The sequence below is a fragment of the Notolepis coatsorum genome, assembly GCF_963971535.1.
Source record: "Notolepis coatsorum genome assembly, chromosome: 6".
NCBI lineage: Eukaryota > Metazoa > Chordata > Actinopteri > Aulopiformes > Paralepididae > Notolepis > Notolepis coatsorum.
The window spans coordinates 15,537,768-15,553,278 of record NC_140170.1 but is presented as its reverse complement, the minus strand read 5'-3'; the positions used below and the strand labels follow the sequence as shown (position 1 = coordinate 15,553,278).

At 42.8% G+C, this 15,511-nt stretch overlaps 1 protein-coding gene across 1 annotated transcript in view; it reads right to left on the bottom strand.

Moving 5' to 3' along the window:
* sec61a1a (SEC61 translocon subunit alpha 1a) overlaps window positions 1-14,661 on the bottom strand; it is a 20,206-nt gene extending 5,545 nt beyond the window's left edge. The window contains exons 1-9 of the mRNA XM_084316557.1: window positions 14,565-14,661; window positions 13,369-13,436; window positions 12,593-12,658; window positions 8,514-8,592; window positions 8,011-8,142; window positions 6,133-6,242; window positions 4,530-4,683; window positions 196-356; window positions 1-69 (exon numbers count right to left, since the gene is read on the bottom strand). The exon at window positions 1-69 is cut by the window's left edge and continues 129 nt beyond it. Of these exons, the coding sequence (XP_084172683.1) occupies window positions 1-69; window positions 196-356; window positions 4,530-4,683; window positions 6,133-6,242; window positions 8,011-8,142; window positions 8,514-8,592; window positions 12,593-12,658; window positions 13,369-13,436; window positions 14,565-14,571 (846 nt within the window). The 5' untranslated portion in view covers window positions 14,572-14,661. The remainder of the gene's footprint in view (window positions 70-195; window positions 357-4,529; window positions 4,684-6,132; window positions 6,243-8,010; window positions 8,143-8,513; window positions 8,593-12,592; window positions 12,659-13,368; window positions 13,437-14,564) is intronic.
* Between the last annotated feature and the right edge of the window lie 850 nt (window positions 14,662-15,511).

The window sequence follows — 15,511 nt, the reverse complement described above, 5'->3', positions numbered from 1 at the left end:
CTTGATGGGGTAGGTGTTGTACTGGCCGCGGTAGCGAGCCGACTTGATGGGCAGGTCCACCCGGAAGCCCTGTCGGAAACACACAAGCGGGAGGAGGGGGCAGTTGTCGTCACCATATTCTCCTTTAGCGAACATAATGTCCATAGGTAGGGCTTAGAGGCGAAAGTGCCCTTCTGTGTGACGACGGCGACCGACCTGGAAGTAGATGACCACGCCGAACACGAACACTGTGGCGATGAGGTTCATGAGGTTGGGCAGGTTCTGCCTGTAGAAGGCCTCCCGCAGGGCGCGCACTTTGTCCGTCCGCGTGGCCAGCAGGTGGAACAGGGCGATGATGGCTCCCTCAAACTCTGTGCCTGAAAACAATGAGACCATCGCAACAATTAGCGGCAATCCCTTCCAGTCCAGATATCACTTCAATCCCTTCCAGTCCAGATATCACTTCACTCCCTTCCAGTCCAGATATCACTTCACTCCCTTCCAGTCCAGATATCACTTCACTCCCTTCCAGTCCAGATATCACTTCACTCCCTTCCAGTCTAGAGATAATACTTCACTCCCTTCCAGTCTAGAGATAATACTTCACTCCCTTCCAGTCTAGAGATAATACTTCACTCCCTTCCAGTCTAGAGATATGGTAAAATAAATAAAATAAAGGTTTTATGCACAATAACGTTAATACAATTACATGCATCGTTGTTTACAATGAACGGGTGGGGCTAGTCAAAGGACTGGACACGGGGACAAGTTAAACATGAATTAATTTATTATAACAGGTAGTTTCGAGTCGTGCCTACGCACCACAGGGCTATTCTATACGGCTTTGACGTAGGGCTGGGCGATATGGCCTAAATATGATATCACGATATTTTCTGACCTTTCGGCGAAACACATCACGATGTCTTTCTTTTTTACCCCAAACAATTCATTATGAGGCTTACCAAGACAGTATTTGAGTTTGCAAGCTAACATTAAAGACAAAATAAAATACCCATGCATTTAGCATTTTTATATTAGATTTAGATTATTAGATTATATATTGCATATGAGATATTATATGATTTAGATATGAAATATGATGAATTGAAAATGGGGGACCCTGATGTAAACAAGACTAAAGTAATTCTCTGGTCTGCATCCCCTTAACACTTTGACTGCCGGGACACGTCTTTAGACGTCTTTGCTGGCGATGCTAAAGTTGCCGGGGGACGCTGTACAGCGTCCTTATATCAATATTTCAAAAATCTGCGATCGGATCCATAATCTGCCTCCGCTGGCCTGAGAACCACCAGCAGGACCCACTGAGCTCTCTGGCGGTTCAGGAGCGCCATCTGGTGGCCGATCGCGCAACTGCTTAACAGGAAGCGCTGTAGAGGTTTTGCTAAATGTCCGTATTGCTTCCGGCCACTCGGGATAGCTTCCGGCACTGTAGCTCGTCACTCTACATAGCGATCGATTGCCAATAACTCGATAAACAACATGATTTGGACGTATATACCATTATACAAGCTGGAGATGGACCGGGTAATAATTAGTGCTGTCAGGCGATTAAAAAAATTAATCTAATTAATTACAGGATTTGTAATTAATTAATCTAATTAATCGCATTTTAATCGCATAACCATTTTATGCCTGATATTCTATATTCTATAATCATATTTCAAATTGCATGTGTCCGGATGGCAGAATTCAGTACTGTATCTACAAAACCTTCTGTTTAATCATCTTCCATCTATTAATTTGCTTAGATTTTTCAGGTCTGGTCAATTTGAGCATGGTGTTATTCACAGTCAAAGATAACAAAAAAAATATTGATATTCTCATTTGGTTCATTACAATTTACTCAAAATAAAATGTTCATTCAATCAATCACAGCGCAGATTGAGTGATTGAATGAAAATGTTATTAACAGATTGCAGAATGGGTACAATACAGTACGGCTCAATACACACAATTGTTAAGGGGATGCAGATCAGAGAAAGACTTTCGTCTTGTTTACATCAGGGTCCCCCATTTTCAATTCATAATGAATTGTAAGTAAGGGTGCAACTTGCACTGTGCAATCCATTCTTTGTGGATCTAGCCCACAGTATTTCTGACACTGGGAATACATTCCCTGAGATTCATAGATGTCCCTAGAATCAGATACCAAGAACATGCAAATGGACCATATTAAAAAAAAATCTGTAAATGTGTATTCTACATTATTATGGAATGAATGAGATACAAAAAAAATATTATAAAAAAAAAAAAAAAAAAAAAAAAAACTTTTTTTTGTAATTAATTTTGAGTTAATTTTCATAACGCGATAATTTGCTGTGCAATTAATTAATCTAATTAACGCGATAAACTGACAGCCCTAGTAATAATATATCCCATAATGATAAAATTTCTACTCGACGATGATCGCCCAACGGCGCGCGGATACTGGGGTGAGTTTCAGCGTGTAACGTTACCGTCTTCGATAATAACTGATATTATCAACATTTGACCCACATTAGATGATTGGTATAACGCTGCCCACGGAATTATAAACGCCCCCTCGCCCATCCGGTCAACATCAGATGACGTGTAGTAACTTCTAGAACCACGTCCAGTTGAAATCTTTTATCTCGCATCGATTGCTATCAAACTGTATTTCATCATCAATATAATGCATTTGGAGCTATAAATCAAGTTCTGGAGAAAGCTGCAGAAAACGATAAAAACATACTTATACTTTAGACCATATTTTACTATGAATATGTGAATGAAAAAGTTTAACGTTGCTACACAATGAACAATACATATAGGACTTTGAATGGGCCCTAATAATGGCAATGTAGCAATAGAATTTAAAAAGTTATAGCCCTGCAAAGAAGGGGACTTTCTCCATAGACAAATAGCGCTGGCAATCTATGGTATATCATGAATTTAACCTTAGGCAGCCAAAGTGTTAACAATTGTATGTATTGAGCTGTACTGTACTGTACCCATTCTGCAATATGTTAAAGTTTTAAATCAATCAATCAATAAATAGCATTTTAGCATTTTTATGAAACTACTGTATATATGTATGTCTCTAAATGTTTTGATGAATTGAAAATAGAGGACCCTTATGTAAAAAAGCCGAAAGTCTTTTTCTGGTCTTCATCCTCCTGTACTGTATTGTACCCATTCTGCAACCTTTTAATACAGTTTTCATTCATTCATTCTGACGGAAACATAATCATTTTGATTGACAGTCGAGTCTGCCAATGACGTCACACCGCTTGCACCCGCCCTGCTGTTCTTAGCACCAATCGGCAAGCGTTATTAGTTTTTGACTTCCTGAATGTCCCGTGTGCTGAACATCAACAAAGCTACTAACGTTAGCTCCCCGCGGCCGTCGAGTAGGAGACCAGTGCTTCACAGGATGACTAAATGAGGCATAATGATTTTACTACAACGAATGTTATAATAAAAGCCTTTCCATACATCTGTCTGATTGAAAACTTTATTAACAGACCGCGGAATGGGCATATCATACACAGGCTGAGATATGAACGAGTAACGTGTGGACAGATTGACGCGACACAATCCTCTTGGGCAAAACATCACGATATCCACGATACGTTGAAAAAGTGTATCGTTAATGAACTGTACCCGATATTTATATAATATCGTCATATCGCCCAGCCTTACTTTGACGCTTCCTCCTCATCGTTGATTGCCTGTAGTAGCTGCATCTAACGTTAGTAGCGAACGTTAAAACTAACCTAAAGTTAGTTGTTCACCAACAATCTCAACATTTGTTTTATCATTAGCTCAAAAACACAGAACCGGACGAGACAAGTTGTCCGTTCATACGTTCTGCAAGGCAGCTAGGATAATAACAACAATACTTCCGCTCCGGTCGGTGGGTTTCAAAATTAAAGTCTAAAACACCGGAAAAGACGTTTATTTTGTACAGCGTTTTCCTCCACGAGTACATCATGTGATCAATCGATCTGGATTATTTTTGCCCATCCCTAGTTTATCCTGTGCTGAAGTCTCCATTCCAATAGAGATAGTATATATTTTGGTGTTTATTTGATTATTGTTTCACTGCCTTTTATTTATTACGTTTCCACAGTTTTTTCCTCATACTTTATTAACATTTTGTACATGGTACCGCAAGGTACATTAATAATACATGTACATGTTAAAAGGATGACACAAAAAGCCAGACAGAGGGCTTGTTTCCAGTTTCAGTTTGTTTTATAATAAACAATCAAACTGAGCATTTTTTTTATTTAGGATATTTAAAATGTCTTCCAATGTTAAATAAAGGTTTATTGCACTTTGAAACGGTTTCCCTGCATTATTATGCTATTATTATATTAGTAAAAAAAATAAAAAGGTTAATTGAAAACTTTTGGGAAATACATTTCTCAAAAAAAATCTCAAAACCGCAATAATATCGCTTATCGCAATAATTTTATGGGACAATTAATCGAGGGCCCAGGGCCGTACCTCTGCAGTATTGATAAATGAGGGCCCAGGGCTGAAGGCCGTGGGGGGGGTCTTACCTCTGCCGGTGTTGACGGTGGTGGGGCTGAAGGCCTTCCAGACGATGGTCTCACAGATGTTGGTGGCGATGAAGAGGGAGATGCCGGAGCCGAGGCCGTAGCCCTTCTGGAGCAGCTCGTCCAGCAGGAGCACGATCAGGCCGGCCACGAACAGCTGGAGCGGGACGGGGGGGGCACAGTCAGACCCTGAGCTACTGTACAAGACCCTGAGCTACTACTGTACAAGACCCTGAGCTACTACTGTACAAGACCCTGAGCTACTGTACAAGACCCTGATCTAATGTACAAGACCCTGATCTACTGTACAAGACCCTGATCTAATGTACAAGACCCTGATCTACTGTACAAGACCCTGATCTAATGTACAAGACCCTGATCTACTGTACAAGACCCTGATCTACTGTACAAGACCCTGATCTACTGTACAAGACCCTGAGCTACTGTACAAGACCCTGAGCTACTGTACAAGACCCTGATCTACTGTACAAGACCCTGAGCTACTGTACAAGACCCTGATCTACTGTACAAGACCCTGATCTACTGTACAAGACCCTGATCTACTGTACAAGACCCTGATCTAATGTACAAGACCCATTTTGAGTTTTAGCTCTAGCTTCTGTAGTGCCGAAACGCCATTGGATTTAACGTTATTGGCTTAGCGCCCTGTATCTCGCCTTCCAGGAAATATACCAGACCAAATCCCATATAACGCTTATATTCAAGACGCTATAAAATGGGTACGTATTGATGAAAAAATTATTTCTTTAAGCCATTTTGAAGGAACGGTTTATGGTGTCAATTGACAATGAGAATGGACAGATAGCAATACTATAAAGTATAGATTTAGCTCTACAAACAGCCTCACGCACAATGCAAGTTTGTTTTGAAATGCTGGCCGTATAGCGTGAGATTAGACGGCCCCCCAAAGGCCGGGAATGTGTTAACAGGCTCAATACACACAATTGTTAAGGGGATGCAGACCAGAGAAAGACTTTCGTCTTGTTTACATCAGGGTCCCCCCTTTTCAATTCATAATGAATTGTAAGTAAGGGTGCAACTTGCTCCGTGCAATCCATTCTTTGTGGATCTAGCCCCATGTATTTGTTAAATTCCACCACCAGCACACCTGATTCAACGTAAGAAGCCCTTATAACGCATATTATGACCGATGGGGTACAGACCCTCATCTGCACCTTGAGTCTATCGTTTACTGATATATATATATATATATAGATGCATTTGAATGCCTATATTGATTGTAATGTATAATACAACGATCTCTGCAGAGCTAACTAGTGATATCTTATCTCATCTTCCACAGGGTGTCGTCAGCAGTGGGGCTGTCGCACTTTGGACTTAGGCCAAATGACACAATTAAAACCAGTAAATTACAATTATTATTCGACGGATAATAATAATCAGCGTTGCAAAATGTAATGATCGCGGCTGGGCCTAGTCTGCGCTTTCTTTTCTGATAAAATGTCAATGTAAATAATAATAAAGATGTATGAATAGATGCGACTTTTATCTCTATAATTATTTTTTTAAAGATTGGTGCCCATCTCCGGTTCAATAATGATGATGATGATGATAAAATAAAGACCTGGATGATGATGAGAAGGCAGATCCCGGCTCCCATCTCAGAGGGGTCTCCGTACATCCCGGTCATCACGTAGACGATGGCCTGCCCGATGGTGATGATCATCCCAAACACTGAGGGAGCAGAGAGACACACGTTAGAGAGTCTGTACAGACGTGGTGATCATCACAAACACTGAGGGAGCAGAGAGACACACGTTAGAGAGTCTGTACAGACGTGGTGATCATCACAAACACTGAGGGAGCAGAGAGACACACGTTAGAGAGTCTGTACAGACGTGATGATCATCACAAACACTGAGGGAGCAGAGAGACACACGTTAGAGAGTCTGTACAGACGTGATGATCATCACAAACACTGAGGGAGCAGAGAGACACACGTTAGAGAGTCTGTACAGACGTGATGATCATCACAAACACTGAGGGAGCAGAGAGACACACGTTAGAGAGTCTGTACAGACGTGGTGATCATCACAAACACTGAGGGAGCAGAGAGACACACGTTAGAGAGTCTGTACAGACGTGGTGATCATCACAAACACTGAGGGAGCAGAGAGACACACGTTAGAGAGTCTGTACAGACGTGGTGATCATCACAAACACTGAGGGAGCAGAGAGACACACGTTAGAGAGTCTGTACAGACGTGGTGATCATCACAAACACTGAGGGAGCAGAGAGACACACGTTAGAGAGTCTGTACAGACGTGATGATCATCACAAACACTGAGGGAGCAGAGAGACACACGTTAAGAGAGTCTGTACAGACGTGGTGATCATCACAAACACTGAGGGAGCAGAGAGACACACGTTAGAGAGTCTGTACAGACGTGGTGATCATCACAAACACTGAGGGAGCAGAGAGACACACGTTAGAGAGTCTGTACAGACGTGGTGATCATCACAAACACTGAGGGAGCAGAGAGACACACGTTAGAGAGTCTGTACAGACGTGGTGATCATCACAAACACTGAGGGAGCAGAGAGACACACGTTAGAGAGTCTGTACAGACGTGGTGATCATCACAAACACTGAGGGAGCAGAGAGACACACGTTAGAGAGTCTGTACAGACGTGGTGATCATCACAAACACTGAGGGAGCAGAGAGACACACGTTAGAGAGTCTGTACAGACGTGGTGATCATCACAAACACTGAGGGAGCAGAGAGACACACGTTAGAGAGTCTGTACAGACGTGGTGATCATCACAAACACTGAGGGAGCAGAGAGACACACGTTAGAGAGTCTGTACAGACATGGTGATCATCCCAAACACTGAGGGAGCAGAGAGACACACGTTAGAGTCTGTACAGACGTGGTGATCATCACAAACACTGAGGGAGCAGAGAGACACACGTTAGAGAGTCTGTACAGACGTGGTGATCATCACAAACACTGAAGCATCGATTTAACCCTTTCACTACCACACGACAGAAGGTTAACCCTTTACTATCACACTACAGACGGATAACCGTCTGTAGTATGATAGTAAAGGGTTAACCCTTTGTCGTGTGGCAGTGAAAGGGTTTTAACCTTTCGCATCGTCACAGTGAAAGGGTTAAACCATTTGGTAGTGCGTGCGGCAGTAAAAGGGTTAAAAAGCAAGTTTAAAACATTGATCTCCAACCCCGTTTGTCAATCAAGTTGTTCATGTTTTAATTGATTCGTTATCCGTGCTCTTTGCCTCGTCGTCTTATCGTTATGATTTTAATATGCCTGTATTGCTCGTCACTCGACGTGACCGTAAACCAGGGAACACCCTCGGTCGCCTTTCGACGAGTTTAAATAAAAAGGTTTGAAATGAAACGACCGCTCGAGCCACGCGTTCGACCGAGAGCCGCGGCCGGCGGGATGTCGGAGAGACGAGTGGGAGAGAGACGTACGTTTCTGCGCTCCGTTGAAGAGGGCGCGGTCCTTCGGCGTGTCGCCCACCTCGATGATCTTGGCGCCGGCGAGCAGCTGCATGATGAGGCCGGAGGTGACGATGGGGGAGATACCCAGCTCCATCAGGGTGCCTGCGGGGAGAGAGGTCAGAGGTCAGGGGGTCAGGGGACGTCTTATCACGTCGTGGGCACTGAAAGTGTTAACAAGGGGATCAATAAATCTGATCTCATGTTCTCTCTCACCAAGGGGATCAATAAGTGTGATCATGTCCTCTCTCACCAAGGGGATCAATAAGTGTGATCGTGTCCTCTCTCACAAAGGGGATCAATTAAGTGTGATCATGTCCTCTCTCACCAAGGGGATCAATAAGTGTGATCATGTCCTCTCTCACCAAGGGGATCAATAAGTGTGATCGTGTCCTCTCTCACCAAGGGGATCAATAAGTGTGATCGTGTCCTCTCTCACCAAGGGGATCAATAAGTGTGATCATGTCCTCTCTCACCTCTGTTGGAGGCCAGGATGACTCTCATCCAGTAGAAGGGGTCTGCAGAGTCTGACGACATGATGCCAAACAGGGGGATCTGAGGGAAACACACGTGAGTGGAGGATTAACAAAAGAGGGCGGGGTTTGAGCCAGAGGTCAATCGCTTCAGTGAACTATTACTGTTCAGTGTTTTTAAAAACACTGCCAAGAAGCCTTAGGGCCCGTTAGAGGTACTGCAGTCAGGAGGTACAACACCAGGCACTGCGTACGCTCCTCTGCGTCGGAAACAAGTGGAAATCAGCCGCACTGCTAGACTTGGCTGCTCTGGGAGAGACGGACCATTACACTAAAAGCCCTACTTTTAGTATAATTAGCCCCTAAGCAATAAAAGCCCTACGTTTAGTATAATTAGCCCCTAAGCACTAAAAGCCCTACTTTTAGTATAATTAGCCCCTAAGCACTAAAAGCCCTACTTTTAGTATAATTAGCCCCTAAGCACTAAAAGCCCTACTTTTAGTATTAGCCCCTAAGCAATAAAAACCCTACTTTTAGTATAATTAGCCCCTAAAAGCCCTACTTTTAGTATAATTAGCCCCTAAGCACTAAAAACCCTACTTTTAGTATAATTAGCCCCTAAGCACTAAAAGCCCTACTTTTAGTATAATTAGCCCCTAAGCACTAAAAGCCCTACTTTTAGTATAATTAGCCCCTAAGGACTAAAAGCCCTACTTTTAGTATAATTAGCCCCCAAGCAATAAAAACCCTACTTTTAGTATAATTAGCCCCTAAAAGCCCTACTTTTAGTATAATTAGCCCCTAAGCACTAAAAACCCTACTTTTAGTATAATTAGCCCCTAAGCACTAAAAGCCCTACTTTTAGTATAATTAGCCCCTAAGCACTAAAAGCCCTACTTTTAGTATAATTAGCCCCTAAACACTAAAAGCCCTACTTTTAGTATAATTAGCCCCTAAGCACTAAAAGCCCTACTTTTAGTATAATTAGCCCCTAAGCACTAAAAGCCCTACTTTTAGTATAATTAGCCCCTAAGCACTAAAAGCCCTACTTTTAGTATAATTAGCCCCTAAGCAGATGTAATTGAAAGTGATTGCATTTTGGCAATTGGTGGCGGATGCCTAAAATTAAACGCACAAGCTAATAGAAACACTGTGTCTTAATGTTTTTATGGCAATTGCATGAAAACACAAGTTAATAAAGACCACATGTTCCCAGTATGATTATAGAACTAAATCTGCTGGACATTCTGTAGATCAACGTGGGACAATAATGGAGTTACACACTTGTGCATTGACCACATTTACACAGCTGCCGTTTTGCTCTTATGTCGTGCTCAGGTTGGGATTCCTTTCCAGCAGAAGGGAACGTGAGCGTGACGTGAGCGAAAACGACCACTGTGTGACTAGTTTTAGTCGTCTCAATTAGGAACAGTCTGCTGTGGTGTTCATGTTTCAGTTTGTCTGTTTATTATAATGCATTTCACACTACTTGGAAAAGGGAAAATTAAAATAACTTAAAAAGATCCAGTACAATGATGTTTTAATTCAGTCATAAATTGCTTATTGTGGAATGTCATAAGTATCATTCTTTCAGCTTCAGATTAATCATTTGATTTGTTATAAGTGTTTTAGGTTTAACCCTCTCCGAGCACAGCCAACTCTGTGGACGTGGGCGTGGCCTTCTGTTCAATAGACACTATATTATCATATCGATCGCAGGCACCTGAATCGAATCGTATCGTGGCAGACTTTGATATCGGAAAATATCGTATCGTTGTCCAAAGAATCGATATCGTATCGTGATGAAACTGGTGATTCCCACCCCTAGTCTGTTACTAGGCTTGAGTAAATTGTAATGAACCAAATGAGAATATCAATAAATTTTTTTTTAATCTTTGACTGTGAATAACACCATGCTCAAATGGACCAGACCTGAAAAATCTAAGCAAATTAATAGATGGAAGATGATTAAACAGAAGGTTTTGTAGATACAGTACTGAATTCTGCCATCCGGACACATGCAATTTTAAATGTGATTATAGAATATCAGGCATAAAATGGTTATGCGATTAATTAGATTAATTAATTACAAATCCTGTAATTAATTAGATTAATTTTTGTAATCGCCTGACAGCACTAGTATTTTCTTTACCACTATTATTACCATGTTCTACTCCATTATTATGTGTCCTGCCTGCACCTCTCCTCCCCCATGCTGCCACCACACCTGGACCCCTGGGGGATCAATAAAAAAGGTACGCTTGACTTGAAAAGGCAACTTTAAAGCTCAGTGTAACGGACCACTTGAGATTAAATATGTCTAGACAATATCCTTTGCCGTTTACTAAATAATATTCAGTAAATGTATGTACGCCTTGAAATGACGCGTGGGATTTTACCCGAGTTCGATACCCGTATGCCTATATAAATCTGTCCCTATTGGCGCACCGTTAATCAGTACAGCTGGAAGCACCTGTGAAGTGATGTAGTCGGTCGGCAGCAGGAACGTTTGTTTCACCTTTGTATTCCTGTGCGTCGCAACTTTCATCCTTTTGTATCATGTATTGATGGTGTGTTTTAAACGGAAGAAAGGACCTTTTCGTTTACATTCCTTGGAGAGCGCAACAAGGTATGCTTTGTTGTTTATTTGATTATGGTTGTAACTTTGTATAATGTAATTTGTGAATGAATGATTTTATGTCTCGTGTAAGAATGTAATCCTTGTAGTTTTGATACCAATGTTATTTATTTTAGTGTTTGTACTGTGCTGTGGAAACCGTTATGTGAAATCTTTGTTTGTCTGTTTATGTACGTTTCCAATACAGTTTTCACGGCGCTAAGATGACGTCACGGAGAGACAATCAAATAAAGATTGTCTTATGCATCAGTCGAGACTCTGTCGTTTGGATCCAAGGGCTGTAACACTCAGAATTTGTTAAGACTTTAGGGGAGAAACTGTAAACGATAATATATGAAATGTGACGTTACATTTCCTCAAAAGAGTGGGTAATCTTCCTGCTGCGGTGGAAGTGCGGCAGAAGAAAACAACACATGGGAAGCCGATGTCATCACCTTGGTTTACTTGGCCCGGGTGTTGAAAGTCACAGTAGTGTAAACAGGCTTCTCCCCCGCCCACAGTCTAAGGCCATGGTTACACTGGTGTAAAACAGCAACGTTCTATTTTCAAATTATTATGTTTGCATGTCCGTCCAAGTAAAAAAAAACGCAGTTTTGGCAGGAAAACACGTTTTTCTAGCGGCAACGCGCAAAGGGTGTTTTCGTTTAGGAAACTCGCTGACAATGGTGTCATGTAATCTGCGTGAGCCGGATACGGAGCCGTTCTGCCCAACGCAGAACGCAGACCTGCACGGTTATTTCTAGTGTGTACAGCAGAGCTGTCCCAAGTAGGTGCGGCTACCATGTGTTGTCAAGTTATTGTTATAAGTGTATCAGTTTTGTTTATTGCACTTTCTTTGCTGAAAAATAAATCCTACGTTGGCTAAATGGCTCATGTGAGTCTATACTTTCCGTAGCCGCATTTCTGGCAGACGCTCTCTGATTGGCCACTGTTGCCCAATTGCGTGACGAGCTGTGTCTTTGCCCATTTCCGCGTCGAACAGCCTGCAAACTACCTGGCGTTCTATCGCCACGCTCTAAGACAAACTCTAACCTTAACCAACTTCGAAAGAGTGCCCAAGCTTAACCAGTGTAGAAACAGGCGTCGGCCAATCGGAGAGCGTCTTGCCAGAAATGCGGCTACGGAAAGTATAGACGCGGCTCACGTGAGGTATTTAAAGATGGTGGATTGTTGTTTTTTTAGCAGGAAGTGTGGTGGCCCGTTCAACCTTTCTGATTGGTTGAAAATGGCCTTCATGTTTGAACTACATCGCCACCTAGTGCTTTGGCATTGTACTACATGTATATACGTCACTGTGCTCAGGAGGCAAAACGATGTCTAACTTGCCTGCCATTACGTAGCGTTCTGAAAAACGAAACTGAAAACGAAACTGGCCCTAGTGTACCCGCAGTCTAACACTCCCCACAAGTGAAAACAAATAGGGACAATATTCTCCAATATTTACCTGGCAACACACGAGGAAGATGAAGAGAGTGATGGCCGTCCATAACACCTTCTCTCTGAACTGGATCTGGTTTTACAAACACACAGCACGGCGTTATGGAAGGTTCATCAGTGGCAGCGACAGAACGCTAACGCGATCAGATCAGATTCAAATGTATTGTCGTCATGCAGCACAAGAACAGTACAGGGAAAAGCTTGGCATCCAACCGGAGTGCAAATGTAACAGTAAAGTGCAACAGTAATATACAATGTGCAGGTGATTAAAATGGGTATAACATATATAAATCAGTACTACGGAGTAATAGTGCTAATCAGGTGTATGTACAGAGTTGTAGTATTAATATGTACAGTGATACAGGTATGAAGACAATATGGTGTACCTTCAAGGGTACTACGACTATTCTTGCACCTCATGGTACCAAAGCACCTCAAATGGATATATTCTCTTTTAGAAACTGTCTGTAAATAAACAGTACTGTATATTTGTATATCTTGTATGTCATAAATGTATAGATGTAGCAGTACTGTCTATATGTATGTCATATATGTCCTGATGAATTGAAAATGGGGGACCCTGATGTAAACAAGACGAAAGTCTTTCTCTGGTCTGCATCCCCTTAACAATTGTGTATTGAGCCGTACTGTATTGTACCCATTCTGCAATCTGTTAATACAATTTTCAATCAATCAATCAATGGTAGTAAAGTCATACTGGCCAACTGTAAGAGTAAATGTTTGTGGGACACAGACAATTCAAGATAAAAAAAAAATGCACACCTTTCGTTCTGGTTTCTGGATCTCAGGTAAAACCGCACAGAAGGGCTTTATCACCTCCAGGAATTTGACTGAAAACACGGAGAGAGAGAGAGAGAGAGAGAGAGAGAGAGAGAGAGAATGTGATGAGTTACGACTTGATGAGGACCGACCGAATGCACAATCGAGTTCAACTTTTATTTTTCTGTTACGTTTTTAAACTATTAAAAATTAAAAATACAGCCTCGCGGCAGTATTTTGTGTGCCGACTATAAAATCCACAATACCCCCCCCTACTAGATATGATCCAACTATCAGTTTCTACATTTTAAACAGAACTTTGATTTGTGGAAAACATTGTCTTGGCTGTGAACACACATCCCTTGTACTCCAGTGTGCCTCACAATTCAAACGAGGAAGGACAACACCCACAAGCTGATCTATATCGATATTTCAGTTCAACTCCAATGTACAGTAAATGACCAAGCAGGGTTTTGTCAATATTCCAATGTACAGTTTTGCAACCCCCTCCTACCCAACCCCCCCCCCCCAACCAACCACCTCCAATGTACAGTTTCTACGTCAAATGTATATACACTCTTTCTCTGGACACTTTTTGTATCACAAACAGTACTGTATTAGCAAATCTGGTCATAAATGTATAGATGTAGCAGTACTGTCTATCTGTATGTCATGTATGTCCTGATGAATTGAAAATGGGGGACCCTGATGTAAACAAGACGAAAGTCTTTCTCTGGTCTGCATCCCCTTAACAATTGTGTGTATTGAGCCGTACTGTACTGTACCCATTCTGCAATCTGTTTATACAATTTTCAATCAATCAATCAATCAAACTGTAGCGGCTGTAGTGCGTCGTCATCACTCCACTGGAGGCTGGAGGCTAACAGGCTAACGGCGAGCTAACTGACCGTCTCTACTGGAACCATCGTCACCAGAGTCTATACTCGGGCGATTGGGGGTTTTGTAAGAAAAAACACGAATCTTAGCATTTTATAAAATGACAACATGATCGCAGGAGTCGTCGATTAAAACCGAATGTTCGCTACATGATGACGAGACCAGTGAACTAACACGTAGCTCCGTGTGGCTAACTAGCTGCTAGCTCCACTTGTAACGCTGACGAGCTCCTCCAGGTTACACTCTTGTCGTTAATACTTTCATATTATATTATAGTAATATATTATAGTAATAATACTTACTCCCCATGGTGTCGCGGTGTCTCGGTGTCCCGTTGTGTCGGTGTGTCGGTGTCTCGGGGTCCCGGTGTCTCAGCAGCTCTACCGGCAGCAAGGAGGAGAGAGACTGACACTACTAGAGGGAGGGGGCGGGGCCTCAGGAGAGACACGTCAACGTCACTGACACTACTAGAGGGAGGGGGCGGGGCCTCAGGAGAGACACGTCACTGACTCTACTAGAGGGAGGGGGCAGGGGCCTGAGAGGGGGCGGGGCCGCAGGAGAGACACGTCCACAATAGGGTCCAGCCGCAGCGCCCGGAGAAATCCTCTCAAGGGGCAAGCCTGTGGCAGCCACTAACATACGGTTATCCTATAACCATAGTTATATGAGTATAGCGAGCGCTCTGCACTCTAGTGGAGCCACATCCCTTTATCCAATCTAATACTGAATAATTTTCTCCACATGTACACACCCATCCGCCTGGCCACACCCGCATCCGCTCCTCTACATAAGCGGGGTCGTGGCCACACCAACAGCTCCTTCCCAACGTCTTTCACCACCGAAGGCGAAGAAGACCACGGGGTCCTCAGTGAGTCAGTGCAGAGCGCTCGCTATACTCATATAACTATGGTTATAGGATAACCGTATGTTATATAGCGTATAGCTTACGCTCTGCACTCTAGTGGAACACAGGAGCTGAGCAGAGCGGAAGCTCGACAAATGTACCCGCTGAGGCCCCCCACAACCATCCGAACAGGGGAGGACCCGACCCGAGGCGCTCACAGTGGTGCAGTCGTAATATGGGAACTGCTCAGACACCACGTGCATGCGCGCTCCCGCGCACGCACACGCGCATGCACGTGCACGCGCATACATGTTCCCTCGCTTGCGCACAGAACAGATGATTATTATACATAACAATGTTTTAAATGTAATTGTAGTTACAATTTCTTTAATTGAATTAACTTAA